Source organism: Perca flavescens, chromosome 18 (assembly GCF_004354835.1).
Source record: "Perca flavescens isolate YP-PL-M2 chromosome 18, PFLA_1.0, whole genome shotgun sequence".
Taxonomy (NCBI): Eukaryota; Metazoa; Chordata; class Actinopteri; order Perciformes; family Percidae; genus Perca; species Perca flavescens.
Window position 1 is genome coordinate 13,996,673 of NC_041348.1, and position 23,134 is coordinate 14,019,806.

At 40.5% G+C, this 23,134-nt stretch overlaps 1 protein-coding gene across 4 annotated transcripts; it reads left to right on the plus strand.

Annotated features, from left to right (window-relative positions):
• Positions 1-359: 359 nt before the first annotated feature.
• Positions 360-21,551, plus strand: slc25a29 (solute carrier family 25 member 29). Of its 4 annotated transcripts, none has more exons than XR_003694896.1 (10): positions 360-398; positions 972-1,022; positions 8,800-8,843; positions 9,382-9,465; positions 10,049-12,686; positions 18,953-19,222; positions 19,367-19,634; positions 19,718-19,771; positions 21,005-21,051; positions 21,142-21,551. XR_003694896.1 is itself a non-coding variant. In XM_028605630.1 (4 exons), exons 1-4 carry the CDS (start codon positions 995-997, stop codon positions 10,817-10,819), a joined length of 927 nt encoding a protein of 308 aa, XP_028461431.1. In that variant the 5' UTR covers positions 504-994; the 3' UTR covers positions 10,820-12,929. The 4 variants fall into 4 exon arrangements, 1 of the variants encoding a protein (XP_028461431.1); XR_003694897.1 differs by lacking the exon at positions 360-398 and adding an exon at positions 450-491; XR_003694895.1 differs by lacking the exon at positions 360-398 and adding an exon at positions 504-876.
• Positions 21,552-23,134: the final 1,583 nt, after the last annotated feature.

The window sequence follows — 23,134 nt, forward strand, 5'->3', positions numbered from 1 at the left end:
ATCTGTTAAGTGAAACAGACAGATTAAATCATTGTATCTTAAATTTGTGACTAAATTTTGTTGATCGTTTTGGCTGAACAGTCCAATCAGCTAGAGACACTAGATATGCTTTTAGTGGAAGTTAAGAGGAAAGAACTTGGGATGAATGGAGAACCTGTAAATAAATGTTCACTGTACATAAAAACAGAATGCCACAGTGAATCATTTAGTATTTGTAGGATGCATTAGGGAGAAAACAATCCTAAACAGAATTCAACAGCAACAATGAGGGCAGCTGATCGGGACCGCGTGGCTCTATGAAGTGAAATGATGAAACTGCCTTCATCCACTGAAACGAGACTCAAAAGCAAAACATCACACAGCACTTGTGACGCATTTCAACACAGGGAGCCCTTGCGGTATGTAGCCAATGAATGATGCGGATTTGGTCTGACGCGGGGTGTTGGCGTTATCTCTTCACTTGTATTGGATAGAAACTCTACCCAAAGCCGGTAATTCCCGCCTCCTACAGTTACCTGCGATGCTAGCTTGCGTGGTACAGAATAAACCTCCTCGATACAGGCAGCACAGAGGTTGTCCGCATTGACAATAAACGCCACAGCGGTACATTGAGGTCGTGTCGGTCAATAGGAGAGTTTTGTTAGGATAAATATAGAGCAAGCTAAATAATAGTACAAAATAAAATACAATTATTGTGTCCTGTCAGGTCTTAGAGGACGACTCGGAACTAGCTAGCTAGCTAGCTAGCCAGTGCCAGCTAACATAGCTAGACGCTAACTGTAACTGAACCCGGTGCTAAACCGCAAGTGTGAATCAACTTTAGTCCATTAGCGAGATTAAACGGAGAGGAACGGATACTGTAAATTGCACAACGAAGTAAACAGTTTTGGAAAGAAAAATACGTTTCATAGAATCGTTGAGTGCTTTTCAGTTAGTAGTTAACGTAAACGTAATATTTAGTCCTTCTGCAGCTAGGTGACGTTGAAGAGCGGCGATGGACTTCGTTGCTGGATGCATCGGAGGTAAGTCAGTCAGATGCACTTGTGTTTAGTAATATAGCCACTTTATCTTGTGATTTATTAGATTAGTAAAGATGACAAAGAGACACCTTGGTTTGAGACATAGCATGACCTAGTTGTGGTATAATGTCCCTCTGTTTCTCTTCTAAATCCCCTTTACTAATGTGATGCAACTCTATCACAATATTACAAGTGCATTTTCGAAATTCCACCGCAGGTCGGCACACCAAAGTAAACGTATTCCGCTGATTGCATTTGATCGGGTGGCAAACTTTGACTTTTGAGTGTAAAGTTCTGCGTTAGCTACTGGGTCAAATAGTGCAAACGATAATGTGAAGTTCCATATTGTGAAACGCTTACTTCCTTTTATCATATTATTTTCCCTCCAGTAATTTTTGTGATTGTTTAAAAAACTTAACACAGAAGTTTAGGTTAAACTATATGTTAACTTTCAAATACAGAATTCGAAATTTATTGAATCTAACAGGTCTCTTGTATGTCCAATGTACAGCATTTCACAAGGTCTACGTGGAAAAGACTTTGTTTTGCTAATTAAGGGTGCTCCAACCTTCTGCATGTCTCCCTGGTGTAACTTGTACAAGCCTTAAAGTTGAAACCATGCAAACACTACACAAGTGCAACCTGAGCTTTTAAGATGGGTTGGCTTGGCAGTTTAAAGTTTCCACACACCATACACAGAAAACATGAATCAGAACACATCCCTTCACAGACCAATCGTATGCTTTATTTTCTTAACACATGGCAGACCATGTGGTTTCCCACCCTCTCAGTGTGGTAGAATGTCAGGGAACCAAGTACAGCCAAATGGAAAGCTAGATGGCCTAGTTTGTGCTTAGCTCAAAACCCAGTTAGCTAACAGGGGGATCGTTTTTGAAACAAGTGAAGTTTACATTCATACCTGCATGCTGAGGCATTTTGAGTTGGGCGGTGACGGTGACACACAGAAGATTTTATAACAACTATGATGCAACACCCTGGTCTGCTTGTTTTTCCTTAGATCATACAAGTGCATTGAGGTCAATGACCGCTCGTCATTGTGTCAAACACACTGCTTGTGTTCTTTTCTGGGCTTACAGCTGAGACTCATTCCTGGTTGGCTCTTTTTACAAATGGGTCAGGTGACAAAGCAGGTGCTTATGACAGATAAGCTGTGGTTTGTTTACTGTGGTGACACAGGTGGGCCATCAGACATCAGGTCTATTTTTTCCCAATACTTTTTATTAATATCATTAGGACTTTTATCATTATGTTTTCAACCTTAAAGGAACACGCCGACTTATTGGGAATTTAGCGTATTCACCGTAACCCCTAGAGTTAGACAAGTCAATACATACCCTTCTCATCTCCGTGCGTGCTGTAATGCTGTCTGATGGCTCCAGCGGCATTAGGCCAGCACAGAAAATGCAGGTGAATGGTTCCAGTAATCCTAAGTGACAAAATAATGCCAACATGTTCCTATTTACATGTTGTGATTTGTAGAGTCACAGCGTGTACAAAAAAACAACGTAACATGAGACACAGCCATCTTCTAACTAGGGCTGTCCTCGACTAAAGATATTCTTAGTCGACTAACACTTATACGATTTTGTCGACTAATCGATTAGTTGATTTAATTGACAGAGCTGTGCGCTTTGAGAGGTGGTTAAGACTAGAAAAGCACAATATAAATGTAGTTAATTAACCATCTGTAAAACTGAGTTTCTCCACAATTAATCCTGCAAAAACACCACTTTAAATCTTGTGTTTACCATAAATGTGCTCAGAGGTTTCTTGGAAATAAGTAATTAAGCATAAAAAATGACTAATCGACTAAAGAAATCTTAGTTGACTAAGACCAAAACAACCGATTAGTCGACTAATCGACTAAGAGGTGGCAGTCCTACTTCTAACCCTAAACAAAACGGGAACTATATTCTCAGGCGGAAGAATATAGTACTTGGGCGGAGTGATTTGCTTTGCAGCAAGCCTGTCTGAGAATATAGTTCCCGGTTTGTTTACGGTTAGAAGATGGCTGTGTCTCGTGTTACGTTGTTTTTTGTACACGCTGTGACTCTACAAATCACAACATGTAAATAGGAACATGTTGGCGTTATTTTGTCACTTTTGTCACAATTTGGAGCAGTAGGATTATTGGAACCATTCACCTGCAGGATCTGTGCTAGGCTAAGTTACCGGCGGAGCCGTCAGACAGCGTTACAGCACGCACGGAGATGAGAACGGTATGTATGGACTTATCTAACGCTTGGGGTTACGGTGAATAAGCTAAAGTCCCAATAAGTCGGCGTGTTCCTTTTAAAACGTAATTCTTAAATTGACATCTGGAATATTTTTGTTTAAACAAAACAATCAACAATAAATTAAAAACATAAAAATTACAAAAAAACTGTTTACCAACTTGGGATGGGCATTTCACAGTTTTTTTGTATTGACTAAATGATTCATTCAAAATAATACTGATTAGATCAGCCAGTAATAAAATTAGTTGCAGCATTAAATGTTATGAACATTTAGAGGTTATTAACCTCCTGGGGTGTAATGTATGGATAAAGTCATCTGCAGTATATGTCATTTCATGTCACAATATTGATATATATCATGATATAGTACATCTTTTGGAAAATATGCTGATAATATCACAATCATTTAAAAATCCAATACTGTCATAAAGCTGTCATACTCATTTGGCAACATTGCTCGCAATGATCTAACAACCCAGTGTTTCCTTTAGGATTTTTTTTAGCAGTGGGGACAGATCTGTCGCACCCCCCCCCTCAGTCCTGTGCCCTGCTGCCAAATGTTTTATGTATTAAACGGAACTTACACTTCGCTGCGACACAGACAAATATATTTATTCACACATGAGGCATATTTTCATTTCGTTTTGATTGAACTGTATTTTTGAGGAACTGTAGGTCTACTAAATGAATTTTACAAGAAGTTCTTGATAGGGAAACCAAAACCCAAAGTAGGCTATAGTATGAAACCATTCATATTGAAACTAATTGCATATTTGCCTCAGTGGCAAAGTTTGCAGCCTTGCTGTGTGCATTTGATTTTTCTTGGCTTTTGCAAAAATATCTCCAAGGCTCGGCTATAGGGGAATTCAGAAAGAGGTGGCCCATTAATGCTGAGTAGCCTACATGCTGCTAGATGGTCCCCCTGTGGCCTGTTCTTTAGCACTAGAATGGCCAGGACCGTTTTGAAATTTATGTGTTATAACTTTACTAAATAAAATAAATACAATCCCGCTAGTACCTGACTTTTCCTAAAAGAGTCTGTATTTTTATTTAAAATAGTTTTTATATACATTACACAAAAGGCAAAGAAAATACAATCACTTTTACCTATTTTACCCATTTTTTCGTGGTTTTGTTTTTAATCTTTTGCGTGGTTGAAGATGCATCTTGGTTGCTTAGTAATAACCATAGTCTCTGTCAGAGAAATGTAACTCTCGAGTAACAAGTGTGGGTATCACCGATGGGCCGCAGGCAAAGCCAGAGTTGGAAACGTAGGCTACGGCGTGGATGGACTCGGTACTGAATCGGAAGAAAAGCACCAGCCGCTCACTCTGTCAACGGCGCGGTGCACGTAGATGGCTGGTAGCTGTCTACGTGTTCGTACGTGTATAACTTTATACAGTGGGGGAAATAAGTATTTGACCCCTTGCTGATTTTGCAGGTTTGCCCACTTACAAAGAATGCAAAAATCTACAATTTTAATCATATGTACATTCTAACAGTGAAAGACAGAATCCCAAAGAAAATTCCAGAAAATCACATAATATGAATTTATTAAAATTGATAACCATCTGATGAGGAATAACAAGTATTTGACCCCCTGGACAAACAGCATGTTAATATTTTGTAGAAAAGCCATTATTGGCCAGCACAGATGTCAAACGGTTTTTATAGTTGGTGACAAGGTTTGTGCACATTTCGGCAGGGATGTTGGCCCACTCCTCCCTGCAGACAGCCTCCAAATCATTCAGGTTCCGAGGTTGTCGCCTGGCAACTCGAATTTTAAGCTCCCTCCAAAGATTTTCAATCGGATTCAGGTCTGGAGACTGGCTAGGCCACTCCAGAACCTTGATGTGCTTCTTCTTCAGCCACTATTTTGTTGCTTTGGCGGTGTGCTTAGGGTCGTTGTCGTGCTGAAACACCCATCCTCGACCCATCTTTAGCTCTCTCACTGAGGGAAGGAGATGTCGGTCCAGAATTCCACGATACATGGCCCCGTCCATCCTCCCCTCAATATGATGGAGTTGTCCCGTCCCCTTGGCTGAAAAGCACCCCCAAAGCATGATGTTGCCACCACCATGCTTGATGGTGGGGATGGTGTTCTTTGGGTTGTACTCGGTGTTCTTTGCCCTCCAAACACGACGAGTTGAGTTGAGGCCAAAAAGTTCTATTTTGGTCTCATCTGACCACATCACCTTCTTCCAGGCCTCTTCTGAGTCGTCCAGGTGGTGAATGGCGAACTTCATGCGGGCCTGTACATGTTTCTTCTTGAGCAGGGGGTCCTTGCGTGCGCTGCAGGATTTCAATCCATGACGGCGTTTCTTTTGTAACTGTGGTCCCAGCTGCCTTCAGTTGATTCATCAGTTCCCCCCTTGTGGTTTTGGGATGATTCCTCACCGTTCGCATGATCAGGGACACCCCACGAGGCAAGATCTTGTGTGGAGGCCCAGACCGAGGAAGGTTGGCGGTGGTGTGGTGCTTCTTCCATTTCCTGATAACTGCACCGACAGTTGATCTTTTCTCTCCAAGTTGCTTTCCGATTCTCTTGTAGCCCATCCCAGCCTTGTGCAGATCAACAATCTTGTCCCTGATGTCCGAGAAAGCTCTTTGGTCTTGCCCATGGTGGTGATGTTGGATGCTGGTTGTTTGGGTGTTGACAGGTGTCTTTTATACAGGTAACGAGGTGAGGCAGGTGTATTTGATGTAGATAATTGGTTCGGATTGGGGCTGTGTCTTAAAGAAAGACTAACTAGCTTGTAGGAGCCAGAATACTTGCTGTTTGTCCAGGGGGTCAAATACTTGTTTTTCCTCATCAGATGGTTATCAATTTTAATAAATTCATATGATGTGATTTTCTGGAATTTTCTTTGGGATTCTGTCTTTCACTGTTAGAATGTACATATGATTACAATTGTAGATTTTTGCATTCTTTGTAAGTGGGCAAACCTGCAAAATCAGCAAGGGGTCAAATAATTATTTCCCCCACTGTACATGCTACAACTGGCTGGAATCATTGCACACATCCTCTCCAAGGAGTGCACCAGCTGTAAAATGTCCTGGAGGAAGTTCATGCAGCAACTGGCAAAGTAGCTGACAGCGGAGTTTATGAAGGAAAAAAAGGGCAGCGGCGCACGGTCTGAACAGCGCTGCGCACCGCAGCAGACACCAAAACGGAGGCAGTGCCAGGTTAGGTTATAAATGTTCAAATAACATACTTTTAATTGTTATTTGGCTGTAAATTATGTTAAATGAATTTCCCCCAATATGTTTCGGGACATGAATGTATGAAATAATCACGGTTTAGCCTACTATGCCATGATATGATATCAAGGGCGTTGTATAGAATCAACAGCCATGTGCAATTTAGCTAGCAGGTGAAGGTGAAACTAAAAATGTGCAAGAACTATAGACTAATACAGGCTTAAATGAACTGACAACATAAGTTATACGACTTACAGTTCTCAAGGATGCACACATGCCATCTCAACCGGGTCCTCCGGACAGCCTGTCTCTTTTTTCTTTCTCCCTTTTTCTCTGAGTGGCACGTGTGCCCACTCGCTTTGTGAAGCGCGTGTCCGTGCTATTCTTGGACGTGCTTTCTAACGATCGCTGCTGATAGACGTTTTACACATTTCCATGAATCATGGATGTGTTGATGACATAAATGAGGAAATATTAGAGGACTTAAGGAGATGTGATGTTGAACTACGGTGGGATTGGACACTCAATGCACTCCTGGTGGAGCGGGTGGACGGAGATAGAGTGGGGGGGGAGGAGAGAGGGGCACAACAGGTGCAGGTCTTGCATTTGGCCCACGCTCCATGGCTGCAGCAATCCTCTCCAGACTTGGGAAGATGCGCCCGAGAGGCCGCAGCAACATCACCACTCGTTTATTACTTTGCCGCATCTCGGATAGCTCCCGCTGGCGTGCCCCAGGCAAATCCGCCGTTATAATAGCAATCCGCCATGGAACAAGCGCACCTGCTCTTAAAGGGAATGTGGGATGACCCTCTGATTGGTTATTTTCACGTTACACCCAAACCACACCTAGTTACTTCAGACCAACCCATTTAAGATTTGCGTCGGGCGCAAGACTCATTTATCCCGCCGATATAATAGCAACAGCGCCCAAGATCCGCCCACAAAGCTACTTGCGTTTCACGTTTGATACTTACGTGTCAGATCGTTAAAGGTATAGTGGAGGATTTTCACGAATTTTAGAAAAGAACCGCCCTCTGTACTTTTTGAAAAAAATGCACATGCGCAACGCTCAAGTTGCTGTCGGCATGGCTCAAACAAGCCTACTTTCCAAAAGAAGATTTGCACTTTTTCACAAATTGAGATGTTTACCGTGTGTGCGCGGTGCGTGACTTGTGCCAGGGCTAGCATCGCTAATCATAGCTTACATCAACTTTTTCTAGCAGTGATTTTAAATAGATTTCTCCAAATAGCATGCCAAACTTTACCTGTGGAGTAGAAACTTAACGACTGAGGCATCAGTGGGAAGCCCAACCTGTGCTTTTAGCGCACGCCAGCGTGTGAAATATTCTCCCAAAAGCTTCAATGAATGGCTGAAACCGTAGCTCAAGCTCACCACACATATACACCTGAAAGCTAGGGACGTGCACGTACGACGGCCTTACGTAAACATATCACCAGAATGATTGACAACTAGGAGGACCAAAAGTCTTGATGATCCACCCGGAAAAAGAAAATCCTCCACTATACCTTTTAAAATAGGACCCTTAATGTTGTTTGTGGTCTGTCGTGGATTTCTTATCATGCTTCACATTGACTGAGGTGAGAAGCACAAACTGGCATTAGACCGTGGGCATGTGTTGCACAAGGCTAGGTTATGTAACTTTCACAGGCCCGCTTGGGAAGTTTTAGAGGGTAATGATGCCTAGTGAGCTGGCTCAGGCTCGAAAAAGGCAGCATTACCCTGCTCAAATAGCCCAAAAACTGGTTAAATAGGCCTGATGTGTTAGTGGGTCCAGATTTCTTCTTATCAGAAAAATGTGTACAGTAACTGTCTGGATAATGAAGACTCAGCAGAGGTTTTGACTGTATTGGTCATAACTGTACAGAACGGAGACAAACGCTGGGAGGCCAGCAAGAATGTTTTGCTGTGTTTAGAAGGCAGAGTTAGCATTTCAGTAACCATTAGATCTCAGTAACAGAGGTGAAACAACCAATTTTAATGTTTGCACAGATGTCTGAAAAACCTTAAGGACAAGGGCACACAGTCTGTTTATGTTATGATTAAGATAACACTGGGTAGTATTGTCTATTCTTATAATTATGAAGTTTGGAGGGTTTATGAGAGGTTAAAATGAGTTGAACGGAAGTGTCATACTCTCATATACTAAAATCAAATTACTTGATTACATTTGATACATAAATGCTATATATGATTTATATAATACAAAAAACACCTTTATTACAGAACAATACTCATCAAGAAAGATCAAGTGATAGATTATCAATGGTTGTTTTTCAATGGTTGTTTCCTTTGTCTCCAGGTGCTGCTGGTGTCTTGGTTGGACACCCATTTGACACAGTTAAGGTGGGCAATTTTTAAGGCACAATGTAATTTATTTTATTTATTTATAATAACTTTTTAGACCTTTTTATGTAATCTTCTGTTTAAATGCACCTTGTTTAAATATACCAACAAACTTAAAAACAAACTATTTATTAACTGTTAAAGAGATATCTCTGTGTGTTTTCAGCATATGTAGTTGCCATGTTGTCACTGGACATTGTAGATGGCTAACTGAATTGAACTATGCCAGGGTTTCCCGCAGCACTTTGCAGCTTAGGCAGCCGGGCCTACCGCCTTAACTAGGTTGTAAAAAAAAAAACAACGTGACTTTGCAGAACGCATTAAAAATTCAAAATAATATCGGTACTACCGAGGACGGATTCAGTTTAAATCAAACAGTGCCAAATTTCGGTACCCACCCCCGGTCTGATGGCAATCCCTACCCGCACCTTAACTAACACATTTTCTGCGGGAAACCCTGTAAGCTCATTGCTAATTTCTTGCTATGTCAGTAGAGAAAGTGGTTTATCTAATCACTGAAGAGTGTCTTCTTTCCCAGGTGAGACTGCAGGTCCAGAGTGTTGACAAGCCTCTGTACCGTGGGACCTATCACTGTTTCCAGTCCATCATACGGCAGGAGACGGTACGTGGATTTATTTCCCATACAAGTCTAATGCTAATATATGCAAGCAGTAATATTACTGATAAGTGACTATGTTTGCTTTGCTAGCTTGGCTCTGACGTATGTGAAGGTTTTCCAGTCTATAGAGTTTATTAAAATACATGTTTTTATTTCTTCAGGGGGTTTGTTGCTATGTATCATCTACCTTCCTGGGCTGTAAAGCTGTGAGCCTGCTGTTCACGATGACATCTATGCAAGTTATGTTTGTCAGAACCTATTAGTAAGGTCCAGCCACCTCGGCTGTTATGGTCTACAGTTAAGTCAGTGAGGTCAGACTGACCTGATAGAGTCTTAACACTGAATGGAATACCTTAAAGGGACAGATCACAATTTAAAGACCTGGTTGTGAGCAGATTCATGTAGGGACTTTTTTCTTTCTACCGAATTAGACCCACCAACCGTATCACCGTGCAGAAGGAAGTGTACTCATTTTGGTTAATGTTCCAGCTGTACAGCTAACTGAGCTAACTAGCTAACGGCAGCTAGATTATAGTGATGTGTGAAAACATTTTGTTTAATGTGATGATTCTGACCCTCTTCACAGGTATTTGGTTTGTACAAAGGCATCGGATCCCCCATGATGGGCCTTACATTCATCAATGCTATAGTGTTTGGTGTTCAGGGAAACACCATGCGGTTCCTGGGACAGGACACCCCCATGAACCAGTTCCTTGCTGGTGCAGCAGCAGGTGCCATCCAGTGTGTCATCTGCTGCCCTATGGAGCTGGCTAAAACCCGCATGCAAATGCAGGGTACTGGGGAGAAGAAGTCTTCTAGGAAGTTGTACAAGAATTCCCTGGACTGCTTGGCACGCATCTACAATCGGGAGGGTCTGCGGGGCGTAAACAGAGGCATGGTCACGACATTAATCCGTGAGACACCTGGCTTTGGAGTGTATTTCCTGGCCTATGATGTAATGACACGCAGCCTTGGCTGTGAGCCGGATGACCGCTACATGATCCCCAAACTGCTGTTTGCAGGGGGCATGGCTGGCATTGCCTCCTGGCTTTCCACCTACCCTGTGGATGTGATCAAATCGCGGCTGCAGGCAGACGGGGTGGGTGGAGTCAACCAGTACAGCGGCATCGCTGACTGTGTGCGACAGAGTATCAGGAGAGAGGGCTACATGGTGTTCACACGAGGCCTCACCTCCACGCTGCTACGGGCGTTCCCTGTGAATGCAACTACCTTTGCTACCGTCACCCTTATCCTCATGTACGCCCGGGGGGTGGAGGAGGGGCCTAAAGACTGTGAGCAGGCTCAGCCAAGCCACCACACACAGATAAAGCAGCAGGCCCAACCCTCCAGCCTGTGACAGCACAGAGGTCTCAACCTGGGCACTTTACAGGACCATGGATTATATAAACATACAAACACTTTATAAATGTCTGACTCAGTCTCACACCAGACCCCCCATTTCGAGAAGAAAAAAAACCTGGTTTATATAAACACGTGTTTTTACTTTCATGTCACAAAGGCAACTATATTTATTTTTAGCTATAATTTAAGTTTTAGGTTTGCCACTGAAGATGCAGACTTGTACAAGGGGATGGTGTTACCTATGATAAGATGGAGAAAATGGAGCTATGAGATTCATGAAAGTTTTTCTGTGAGAATGATCTTGTGTGACACTGATTATGACTTGTTACTGAGCCACAAAACTAAGGGTGTGGCTACATGGTGTGTACAGTGTAGACACTGAAGGTTGATATCTGTCTTGAAATGTGCAGTGTTTCGCTGCACCTGTATATATCATTGGTTTTAGTTCTGTTTTTAAATGTCAATTGGAGACATTTCCCTGCCTTATAATATGAATTTTTTTATTTTGTTTAAGGAAGCTGAAGCACCTGTTTGTAGCTGAACTGTATCCTCTGAGGAGCCAAGCAAGAGGGCGATGGAATGTAGCATTTGATAAGTACAAAGAACTTATCATTTGTGTCTGCTTTCTAACCAAATAACATATTGCAGCTATAATCTAATCCTAACTAAAGCACTATTACTCCATGCAGCACATGTCAGTACAGAAATCCACTGGTCTAAAGGGCTCTTCCGGGTCTGAATGTGTAGTGGGTCTGCGTGTGAATCAGGATGGTAGGTGGTGTTAGGTCTTGTTTGGTCTGTTTAGCATGTTGTGTTTTTTTACCAAATAATGTGAAGTGTTATCATTGTAACTGTACTACTGTAATAAAGGCCTGATCCAGAAGTGGAACATGGCGCTACGTGTGGGTGTGGCACCACACTAGTTCCACTATTTTTGTAAATTTTAGTTTTAAAATAGCTTTTAAAACTGCACATTATATGATTATTGTAGGGTCAGAAATGCATGCTAGGTGGTCTCTCTTTAAAGTTTTAGAAAAAGTTAAAACTGGGAGGGTCAGCATTTAGGATGGCCCTCATTCCTTTTTCTCTCCCACAGACAGCACTTTTTTTTTTAACTGCCTAGATACGCCTTACCCACATTTCTGTTTGGAAGTCTTTAATTAGTGATGCCACTAATTGAGAATGCCAGCCCAGTTTATCATATTTGCTGCCCATAGGTGCTGCCTGAGCAAGCACAGCCCACTCAGTGGCTTGTTTTGAATTTGGTTGACCAATAACAACAGAGTGGGCCAGCTGACCAATCAGAGCAGACTGTAGCTCAGACTGTAGGCCTGGCAAGCTTGATTCCTTTTAAGGATTCAGGTTATTCTGAGTCACTCACTAAACTGATCCGGGTTGTGCGAGTCACTTGTCAGTATTGCTATTTTGCAATGTGTCTGACTGTCTGCTCGATCTAATTGCATTTAAACATACTACATTTATACATCAAAACCTACAGTAGGCCTAGCTAGGCTATGTGCAGAACATTGTATGTTATTTCAGAAGTGAAAGAATTGGTTTTGTTGTGGTTTTCAAAAACCCTCAGCTCGAGGAGAGAATTCACTCACTCGTCTGCTACAGATCCACTTATAGCCAGCTGATTTGTGCGATTGACTGACTTGCGCGAAAACTCACGAATCATCAACAACTCGCTAGTCATCGAAGACTCATGAGTTCTTGAGTTAGTCCCATGGTCTGCGAGCTTGCAATGTTTCCGGCTCTGAGTCTGCAGGTCGGGAAGTTCCTATAACCTGTCTTGGACTGTCTCTCTGCTCACTCAGTCACTTGAGTTGACTTGTGGAGTTGTCGTTGCCTACGAAATTGTAAGTCATAAAGCTTTTGGCTAGGACTAGTAGTAGCTAGGGTTGCAAAATTCTGGGAATTTTCAAAGTTTGAAACGTTCCATGGGAATAAACTGGATATTTTGAATATTGCTTGTTATAATACTGTTAATCTATAACAGGACTAATACATAACCCATTGCTATTATTAATTGTATAGCCCACTAACCATAGTAAATCAAAATTGGAATGTTTCCAAAATTCCCCAGCTAAACTTTCCATAGAAAGCAATATTAAAAATATGCAGTTTATTCCCTTTTTAATTCCTGTTAATTCCCATGAAAGTTTCCAAATTGGAAGGTTTCCAAAATTCCCCAGCTAATTTACCAGAAAATTTCCACCCCTTTGCAACCCTAGTAGTAGCTAATGTTGCAAGAGGTTTGTGTGTGGTGCTGTTATCATTTTAGATTGAATTGTAGTAGGACTCAACTGATCAGAGTTAATGATAGTAGAGACTCGCAATTCATTTAAATTTCAATTTAAAGACTCTGGTGAAAGATCTGAGTGAATCATGACTCAAACAGGTTTATCAGACCGAGCGTTTCAGACGGAGGAGCTGCAGCAGAAACATAATCAGTTTTTTGTTAATGAGTGGGAATTGTCTGCTTTCTGCATGTTTGTGCTCAGTATCAGATTTTTTTTTTCTTCCTATATTTTATGCCTGAATGTTGAATATCTTGCTGTAAACCAATCAAAGTTACTCCCCTACAAAAAGGCTAATGCGTCAGTTCTAGAGTTGGGCATCCATTTGATTTGAACAATTCTGATTCCGATTCTTCCATTTGATTCCGGTTCTCATCGATTCCGATTCTTTGAGGGGTGGAGTCTTGTTCTATATCTATGGGTGGAGTTGCTTATTTCACAGATGAGAGGAAAATTTTATTTTGATTCAATGGTGACTTACGGTTTGACTGGGCTTTTTCAACGTAAAGTAAAGCCACACTAGAGCGCAGCTTACTTATAACAAGCGCCTGCAAGTACAGTGGCCGCTACAGGAACCAAAAATTGTGCATGTTAAATTTGGGACTGATGATCATAGAGCTGGGCAATATATCAATATTTTATCAATATTGTGATATGAGACTAGATATCGTCTTAGATTTTGGATATCGTATTATGGCATTAGTGTTGTTTTTTCCTGGTTTTAAAGGCTGCATTACAGTAAAGTGATGTACTTTTCTGAACTTAAAAGACTGTTCCGTTATGTGTTTACCCACTTAGTCATTATATCCACATTACTGATGATTATTTATAAAAAATCTCATTGTGTAAATATTTAGTGAAAGCACCAATAGTCAACATTACAATATTGTTGCAGTATTGATATTGAGGTATTTGGTCAAAAATATTGTGATATTTGATTTTCTCCATATCGCCCAACTCTAGATGATCAGATTCAAAACCAAATTTTCCAAACGATTTCAATTTAAAAAGAAAAAGGAGAGAAAAAAAAAAACAATTTCTGTTGGAATCGTAATTTTTTAAACCATTCCAAGTTGGACCCGATCCTCGATGCCCAATCCTAGTCAGTTCCCATCAGCCGTAAACCGTCCGTACTACTGACAACCCGTTCCCCTGAATGCTTTTCTGAGATCTTGTCTGAAGTTGTAAACCTGGCAACAAATCAAGCTACAGTTTATGAAGACTATGACAGGCTGTTGGAGAGCAGAAAGTCACAGATGCACTTAAACCTTCCGTATGTTGAATGTAACACAGCTGTATTCACTCGCAGGTGTTTGGACTAAAACTCAGACTTGAGGGATAAAATGATTTCTTGGAATCATGTTTTAAATTTAAATGTCACTAGTTTGAATTGTTCAATGCTGCTGAAAAACCTGTACATTTCCAAGGCTGTATTCTGGTTGATGGTGGGTGATGATGAGAAATGAAAGTGCAAAGGGATATTTGGTACAGTATGTCTGTAGAAGTTGCTTGTGTTTACTCAATTATTCCACCTCTTGAACGGTGACAGTTACCTCTCTGACTGTAAGGTAGATTACATCTGAAACTTTTGGTGATTGCCATTTGACAGCTAGCATGTAGTCCAGCTGATGTGAAAGATGCTATATGTACAGGATATAACTGTGTTAATGTGAGATTCTGTTGTCATGTAAAGATATATACAGTACATATATTTTTCAGTCTGAGGTAGTTGTGTGGTTCCCTGAATGTCTGAGTTTACGCAGTTTTTAAAGTCTCTTTCATCAGTTTGAGGTGGCTGTTACACTGAAGAGATTTTAACTGAAAAACTGAGACATATTTTTTTAACATAATCATGACCTAACCTATTTGTCTAGATTTGTCACTGATGATCTGTACAAATGGCAAAATAAAAAATTATTCAGCAGCTTTTTTGTAAACCCCTCTACACTGGATAAACACAGCATTCCATGTTCACAAAAAAATACTGTTCTTGTAGGTTATGACATTTCCCATAATTGACAAATTATGACATTCATGGGCCCCTCCCTGTGGAAAAGATTTTGTATCTATTCTCTTATCTATTGTATCTCTTTTCTATCATAATCAGCATTAACTGATAATGTTATTGTGTCCTGCTACACAAGGGACTGATGCAAACATTAGGTGCAGGGGCCACTTGGCACTATGAAGTGAAGATTGCATTTTCAAATATATTGCCTGCTGAAAGCAGGGTGTCTTTGAAGAGCTTTCCAAGATAGTAGACTAGAAAAGGGTGGAATCAACCTCCAATCAACCTCCACCGTAGCTTCTAGTTTAAATGAGAAAGGCAGAATGACAGAGAGCTGCACACATCACTTCTTCAGAGAAAAGGCACTGGGAAATATTGTCACAACAGGAGCAACGCTGGAGTTTCAGCCAGAGCTCCATCTGCTGATGAGCAGCGGTAACTGCAACCACATCTTAAAGGGTCAGGTCATACCATAGACCGTTAATATTAATGGGCAACGCATCCGGTTGGACCTGCATTCTATCTGAATTCCAGCGGGGGGGCGACACGTGCGGTTACAAAATGAGTTTGGTTTCTGTATACTTCTATAAGAAAGTGACCCACTTCTCATTTTATTTATTACGTCAGTAAACATTTTCATAATGAGTTTATGGTCTCAATCGCTAGTTTTAAGTCTTCTGCAATACAGAATGATGTTATTTTTTTTTGAATTATGGTCTCATTGATTTTAAAATCGCCGATAAAGCAGGAGGTGTTTTAGGGCATGGCTATGATGTGATTGCCAGTGAAAGTGTGTAACGTAACGTAGAGCTAAACCGCTCCTCCCTCACTCCTCCCTCTCGTCTAAAATCGTCACATCCGCAACCAGGAGGGCTGTGTCCGTAACGGCCGGTAACTGCAAACTCGACGACGGGTGACGTCACACATGCGCTGGCCATTAATATGCAGTCTATGGGTTATACAAATTAAAAGAAAGAAGGGGAATCTGTAGTGAGTGAGGTCTACTGTTGAGTTTTTCAATTGTATAATGGTATGAGTCATACCATTATAAATTATATATTATATATATATATATTATAAATAGGTGCATAAAAATTCACCAAAATGCAGAAAATGAAGTGTTTAATGCTAAAAACATTCTGGGGGAGGACCCCCAGACCCCCACATCATAAGTCACCAAACAAATCTGGAAGCAAAACTTTGGCCTTTGAGTTGCCAGGCCAGTTATTATTAGACCAAATGTTGGTGCCATCTAACAAACTGGAAGCTAAAATGAACATACACTGGCTATTAACAAGCTGGGCCAGCCAATCACTGTTAAAAAGGCTATAATAGTGGTTTCTGATTCTCTTAAATCAACATAATTTTCTTGTTTAAAAAGATGTTTACATATTTGCCAACCAATATTTTCAAACATGTTCAATTTCATACATTTTCCAAGGGTGAAATCCATTGCCTGCCTGTTAACATTAGCCTATAAAAGGTTAAAAAAAAAATTAATAAAGTAAGTGAATTGTGAAGTATTTGACTTTGTTTGAATAACTTATCAACCCTACCTTACACATTAATACTCAAAAAAGAGCCCATTTGGTGTAAAAACACATTAAGTCATTTTATGGCACGATTTTGAATGACAACCATTCTCCGTAAATAAGGGCTCCCCCTCCCTACAAAAGCCAATGTAACCACTGGGTATGACCACCACAAACAAAGGTTAACCTCTATTGTATTGGGGTTAAAGGTGCAGAACTGAGTGGACCGACGCTTAAAATGTGTCTCTTAAAGGTCCAATATGTAATATTTGTACTGTAATCAATCCAAAAATGACCTTAATGCCTCATCAGATATTAAGGAAACATGTTAAACTGAAATACTATCTTTTCTGACAACAATGCTAATGTCAGTATTTTTTCTTTTTGAAATTTACATTCTGTGACGGTGTTTATGTTTTGATCTGTGTGTTGTTATCAACGGCCCAGTTTGACAGCCAGGCCGGGTTGCCAGATATACCTGTAAAAACGTAAACCCAGCGCACTACAGCTGTAACGGTAGTACAGCCATGAAAGCAGCAAACAAACGAACAGGATCAACGGAGATAGATTCTATATGTCATCAAAAAAAGAAAACAGCATGTTTCTAACAGTTGCGTGACCAGAGACGTAACAACCCCCTGGTAAATATTGGAGATGTATTTGAAAGATGGAGACAGCTTAGATCCCAAAAGGACGCAGAGTTGGCTTATTTTCTCCTGAACAGGTAAGCATTAGCTTCAGGCTAATTTATCACAGCTACTAGGGATGGGCATATTTTGTCATTTCAACATTTGTGTACTCACATTGAATTATATAGCTAGAGTACCCGAGTTGGTTACTCGCAAAAACAATTGAGACAGCCAGTAAAGTGATCCCGACTGGTCCTGGCTAACGCCGCCATGCTAACCCTGCTAACTGCTAACGTTACCGGGAGGACCAGGCAAGCAGGTCACGGCTGTTTACAACGTGTAGTTCAGCGGCTGGAGCCGACAACGGTGAGTTATTTTAAACCACGAGAGGGGGGCTGTAAATCGGAAAGAGGACTGTGAGTTTGCAGTGTGTTTAGCGATTGTTGCCGTAATTCTAAGCCAATGAAGTGTGTTCCGTCACAAGGTAGTGGTATTTTTAGCGTTTCGTATTGTAATTCTAAGCCGAGGAAGTGTGCCTGACTGGCGTGTGGAGAGGACAGTGAGGTTGTTGTGTTTTTAGCGGTTCATACTGTAATTTTAAGCCGAAAAAGTGTGTCTGTCAGTTGGTTACAGAGCTCCGCGTGAGCACAGGCTTTTATGACTGTCAATATAGCCAGCATCTACCGTTAGCTACTCGGCTGTGCTGTGGAGTAACGTCTGGCTATGTGAGAAAAGCGTCTGGCAACGTTGTTGTGAATGCTGCGGTCTCAGCCTGGCAACCCCCGTGACTTTCGAGTCTGGGCAGGAGGGGGCGGGGGAGACGACTCTCCAGTGTTTTGAATTGGTAGTGCAGTAACTATTTTAACCGCTAGCTGCCAGTATTACATACAATATTACATATTGCACCTTTAATAGTTTTTTTTGTTATTTATTATTAAATGTACATAAGAAAAAATCTGTTAAATTAAAATTCACATCCCACACAAGATTGCACATCTGCTATTGGAATCTGCTATTCACTAAAATCCTCCTTTATCCATTTATCTTTTGTAAGGTCATCTCTACTCACAGGAGAGAAAACAATCTGTCCTCATCAATAAACCTCTTTACAAATTGTCTGAAAACAAAAGAGGAAATCAGCACTGTTAAAAAGGTTCTGTATTTTTGATTTTAGTTTTCTTTTTCTTATGTGGAAATATAGTATAGTTTCTGAAAATGTCAAGTTCTTTTTTGCTTGGTAGTCTTTCCTATTCCTCTTTACTGTTGACCTGTTTTCCCCAGTGAGCCAACTGAACTCTGACTTAAAAAAGCTCTGTTGTTTGTATAAATGTTCTTGTACTCAGAACTACAGTCAGACCAGTAGCTGTTAAGGTTTTCCACACCAGCAGGTTAAAGATGATGGCAAATGCAGGAAGTGACATTCCTGTTGACTAATGTTCAGGGTAAAAACAGAGAACCTCCAGTGTGCCTTTTCACAGCGAACACATTTGCACACAAGGATGGCTGGAGTTGTTCACATTGGGATGAGGCTGCTATTGTTATATTTCATCACACCAGGTTACTGAAACATTGACACAATCTTATCTTGTGATAGTTTTATAATCTTATCGCAAACATCTAATAGAAAATCTGACCCGGTTTATCTTCTTTCACCAGGTGTAAATGGAGAAGATGGTCTGATATTTGCCCAACGGGCTTATTCTATCACATTTCCATGTGGGGAAGATTTAGTCTGCTTTCATGTACGGCAGCTCAGCACAAGCCAAACAAGTGATTACATTGCCATAGTCAGTAATGGAGAGATCCAGACAGCTACATCAGTGAATGAGGACTCGAAATGCACTCTGCAAATCAAAGATCTCACAGCGGAAGATGTTGGACGTCATCGCTGCCAACAAAGGCCAGATGTCTTCTCTCATCACAATAGTGAGTACTGTCAAGATTAGAGTCTTACTGCTGTGGGTTGATACCGAATGGATTTCACCTTCTAACGAGAAAGCTGATGAAGAGAAATCTGTGCTGTAAAGGAATACAATAAATAAAACAAATGCTTTTTTGTTTTTCTTTCAGCCAGCCCAGAGTTAAAGCTCATGCCTGGCAAAACCGTGTCACTGCAGTGCATTTTGCAGAGCACAGCTCCACCAGGTCAACCTGACGTGGGTGGATGAAGCCGGCACTGAGATACACGAGGACTCACAACATCAGATAAAACAGGAGTCTTTGTGTGCTATAACTCTGACTCTCACCCTTCAAAGACCTGAAAACAAGAAGTTTAGGAGCCAGGCGACTGTAGGTGAACAAGTCCAGACTTCAGTGGAGTTGCGGGTCAGAGTCCCAGGTCTGTATGATTCATCCTAACCAGTAGACTCCTAGGTGTTGGATTCAAAAAAGTAATAATAACAAATGCTATTTTCTTTGTAGCTCTTAAAGGGAGGGGAAGAGGATTCATCATAGACCTAGAACCCGAAAATCAAGGTACAGTATATAGAGACCATCTTTGTTACTCATATAGCCTACAAATTTACTTTTTTTTCTAAATATTTGCTCAATAACTAATAAACATATATATGTAAATTAATAACCCCTCCAAGACAGCAAAAAGGCAAACACTTTAATAATATGCCAGCTAATTATTTTGTCATAAATCTACGATACACTCAGGGTCTAGCTACATTATTTGGATTATAGTGGAAAGCACAATTTGCGTATTGAGTTGCCAAAACTGAATAGTTTCCAGTTCATTCCAATTTAAATATTAAAACAATAGTTTGACATTTTGAACACACTTATTCACTTTCTTACCAAGAGAAATTGAAGATTGTCTGTTATATTTGAAGCTGGAGCCAGGTGACGATTAGCTAATTATTATCTAATAAATGAATAAATTAAATATTACACATACATTCCTGAGCTTTAGAGATGCTGGTAGATTGATTTTGTAACCTTTTGACAGAACCAAGCTAGCTGTTTCTCCTAGTTTAAAAAAAGGAGAGGAAGGAAAAAAAGATGAATGGTAGTGAACGGGGAGAGGCAAATTATTTTTTGATTTTTGAATTGAGCATGGATTACACATAAAATGTTCGTCAATTTAAAAGATCATTTTTCAACAAAAGAAAGTCTCAGTTAGCCGTTGGTTTGTCATATGACCCCTTAGTTTTGTGTGAAACCGCTCAGTGAACTACTGTACATCTCTCGTCTCACACAATTTACGTCACCTAGCTTGATGCTCAACTTGCTCGCTAGCTAGCTAGCTTAGCTCTGTTTAACAACACATGTAACGTTATCTTACCTGATGGGTTTTATCCAGTGAAGTGTTTTCAGCAGATAAGAAAAAGAACAAGCAAGATCCGCTGCTCATTAGAGTAACGTTACATCCCCGGTACGATACACGCAGACATCGTAGCTTCAGCGAGACGTCATCCATGCAACACTGAAGTGTGTAGTCTTTCTAATTAGATATTTTCACAGTCTTATACTTCAACAGTTTAACAATAAACTGAAACTTTCTTCAGTAGAAAAATCATCTTTTGAATTGACGAACATTATATTTGTAATCAATGGCTCAATTCAAACGGGATAAAAAAATAATCATTATCTCTCCATTGACTCTCGTTCCTATTTTGGCCGGAAGTAGAAGGGCGTGACTTTGACTCTATTTGAACACAATTGTAGTAAAACATGAATTTGTGCATTCCTATGTTTATTTAGGCAGCCAGGTGCCAGATGAGTCTTGTAACACGGCCAGTACCAACAATGTAAGTCAATTCTCTCACAAATAAAGTAAAATCTTTTGTGCTTTTGGCCATTTTCAAAGGTAATGATTGTGTGTGTCTGTGTGTTTTTAGGTTATGAATGCAGACGATGTGATCTAAGCTGACATTATCTTCCCTGCTGGCCCTGACAGAGTGTGGGTTGATGAGTGCGAGTCCACTGAATACGCCAGTGTCCGATACAAATAGTCTGCTGTCCTAACTACAAATTGTAGTATATCTTTTCTTTGTTTGTGAGCTCCAACTGTGCTACGGCCATTTGTTTTAATACTGTGAATTGCTCCATACCATACCCTGTACTATATACTACTGTTATTAACAGATATTTGGCCTTTTGACTCAGCCATTTTGCATTAGAAAAATGTTAAATTGATTTAATTAGTCTACCTCAATATGTTTGACTTCTCTTTTTAAATATGGTAATTCATTCAGCAATTCCCAATTTTTTTTTTATCAGAGGATGTATTCACAAAACCTACATTCATTGTTATTTATGGTGCTTCTTATTGTTTTCTTTGAAAAACTGTGTCTGACTGTAGGTCTATAATAAATCAAATGATGACACACTTGGCTATTAAGTCTGCAGTTATTTTTCATAGAACAAAACCTGGCAGGAGTTGTAGAGAGAAAATCTGGTTAGAGAGCTTTTGAATACAGTAATGTAAGCAAATTACTGACTGCAACTAGAGGAAGCCTATGTTTATTAATTGACTAACCCGGTAGAGGAACTTGCAATATGTGGTGGAAGGCAACAGGGCACGGTTAAAAAAAACAGAAACACACAGCCCAAAGAACACAGGATTTGTTACGTGAAATCTCAACAAGCCCTGGAATATTTTTGAATGCCATTGTTCAGTGACATTGTGTTTTTGCATGTGATAGTGTTTTAGCATTCAGTACCAAATTTCAGGTGACCAAGCTACACAGCCAAATGCAACACTTTATTTTGCACACAAACCTGCTATTGTGCCTCTGCAAACATGCTGAATTACAATTTCGTGTGGAGCTTTCTACTTTCCTCTGCCAGTACACACACAGTCACACCTATACACACACATACACATACACACACACACACAGACACAGACACACACAGCCACAGCAGGTGAGAGACTGCCGGAGCCAGTCCCAGTGTTGCCCTATTTGCATTTTAAATGCTTGCAGCCAGCCCACTACTGTGTTCACGGTGCAGTGCAGCACAGCTAATCTACACACCTAAGGTGTGTGATTGGCTACAAGCCAAGAGTTTGAAGGGGGTTGAAGAAAAGAAGGTAAAGACACAAACATTCACAAGAAAGGGGGTAGATGAATAAAGTGGAGAGGCCATACCAGGATAGATTAGAGGCCCTCGGCACATAACACATGACATGGAAGCAGATGTACTAGATTCTGAATGTGTTCATTTTCTTGATTTTATCCTTCAAAAAAACAGGATGCAAAGGATGAAAGTAGATAGGCTGTCTTTTTCTAAAATGTGTTGAATGCATTAAAGTGAATAGAAGATGAAGGCAAAGAGGGATAAGAGAGCAACAGCCATGACTTAGATTTAATATGCTTTAAAGGATATCAAAGTCCCTGAACTCATACTCAAAGCTGAGGATCTGAGGATAATGTGGCACATTCAGTATATTTGTACAACAATGAGACTTCTGTATTTCCGCAACGAAAGGTCAATGTGATGAAGTTATATTGAATCATATTTTTTAATGATAAATTGAAGGGAAAAAAGGCTCTGCCCCTGGATGTCTTCGTAATGTTAGCTACGATGAAATCATTGGCTATATAAAAAGTTTTAAAATGCAAAGCTGTGCAGATGGTTTCAGTGTGACCTCTCTTCCACTCCGCTCTTTTGACGCAATGTTTAGACACTTTATTTGACCTTTCTTTACAAAACATGTCACCATCCTCATTTCAAAATTCACCGTAAATTATAGCAGTAATGACGCTGCTCGCATTTCAACACACTGACTTCCAAAACATTTCAGGTCAAAGACGATGAGCGAAGGAAGCTCCTCATTAAGACAGAGGAGTTTGTATTCAAACACACACACACATGCGCACACACACA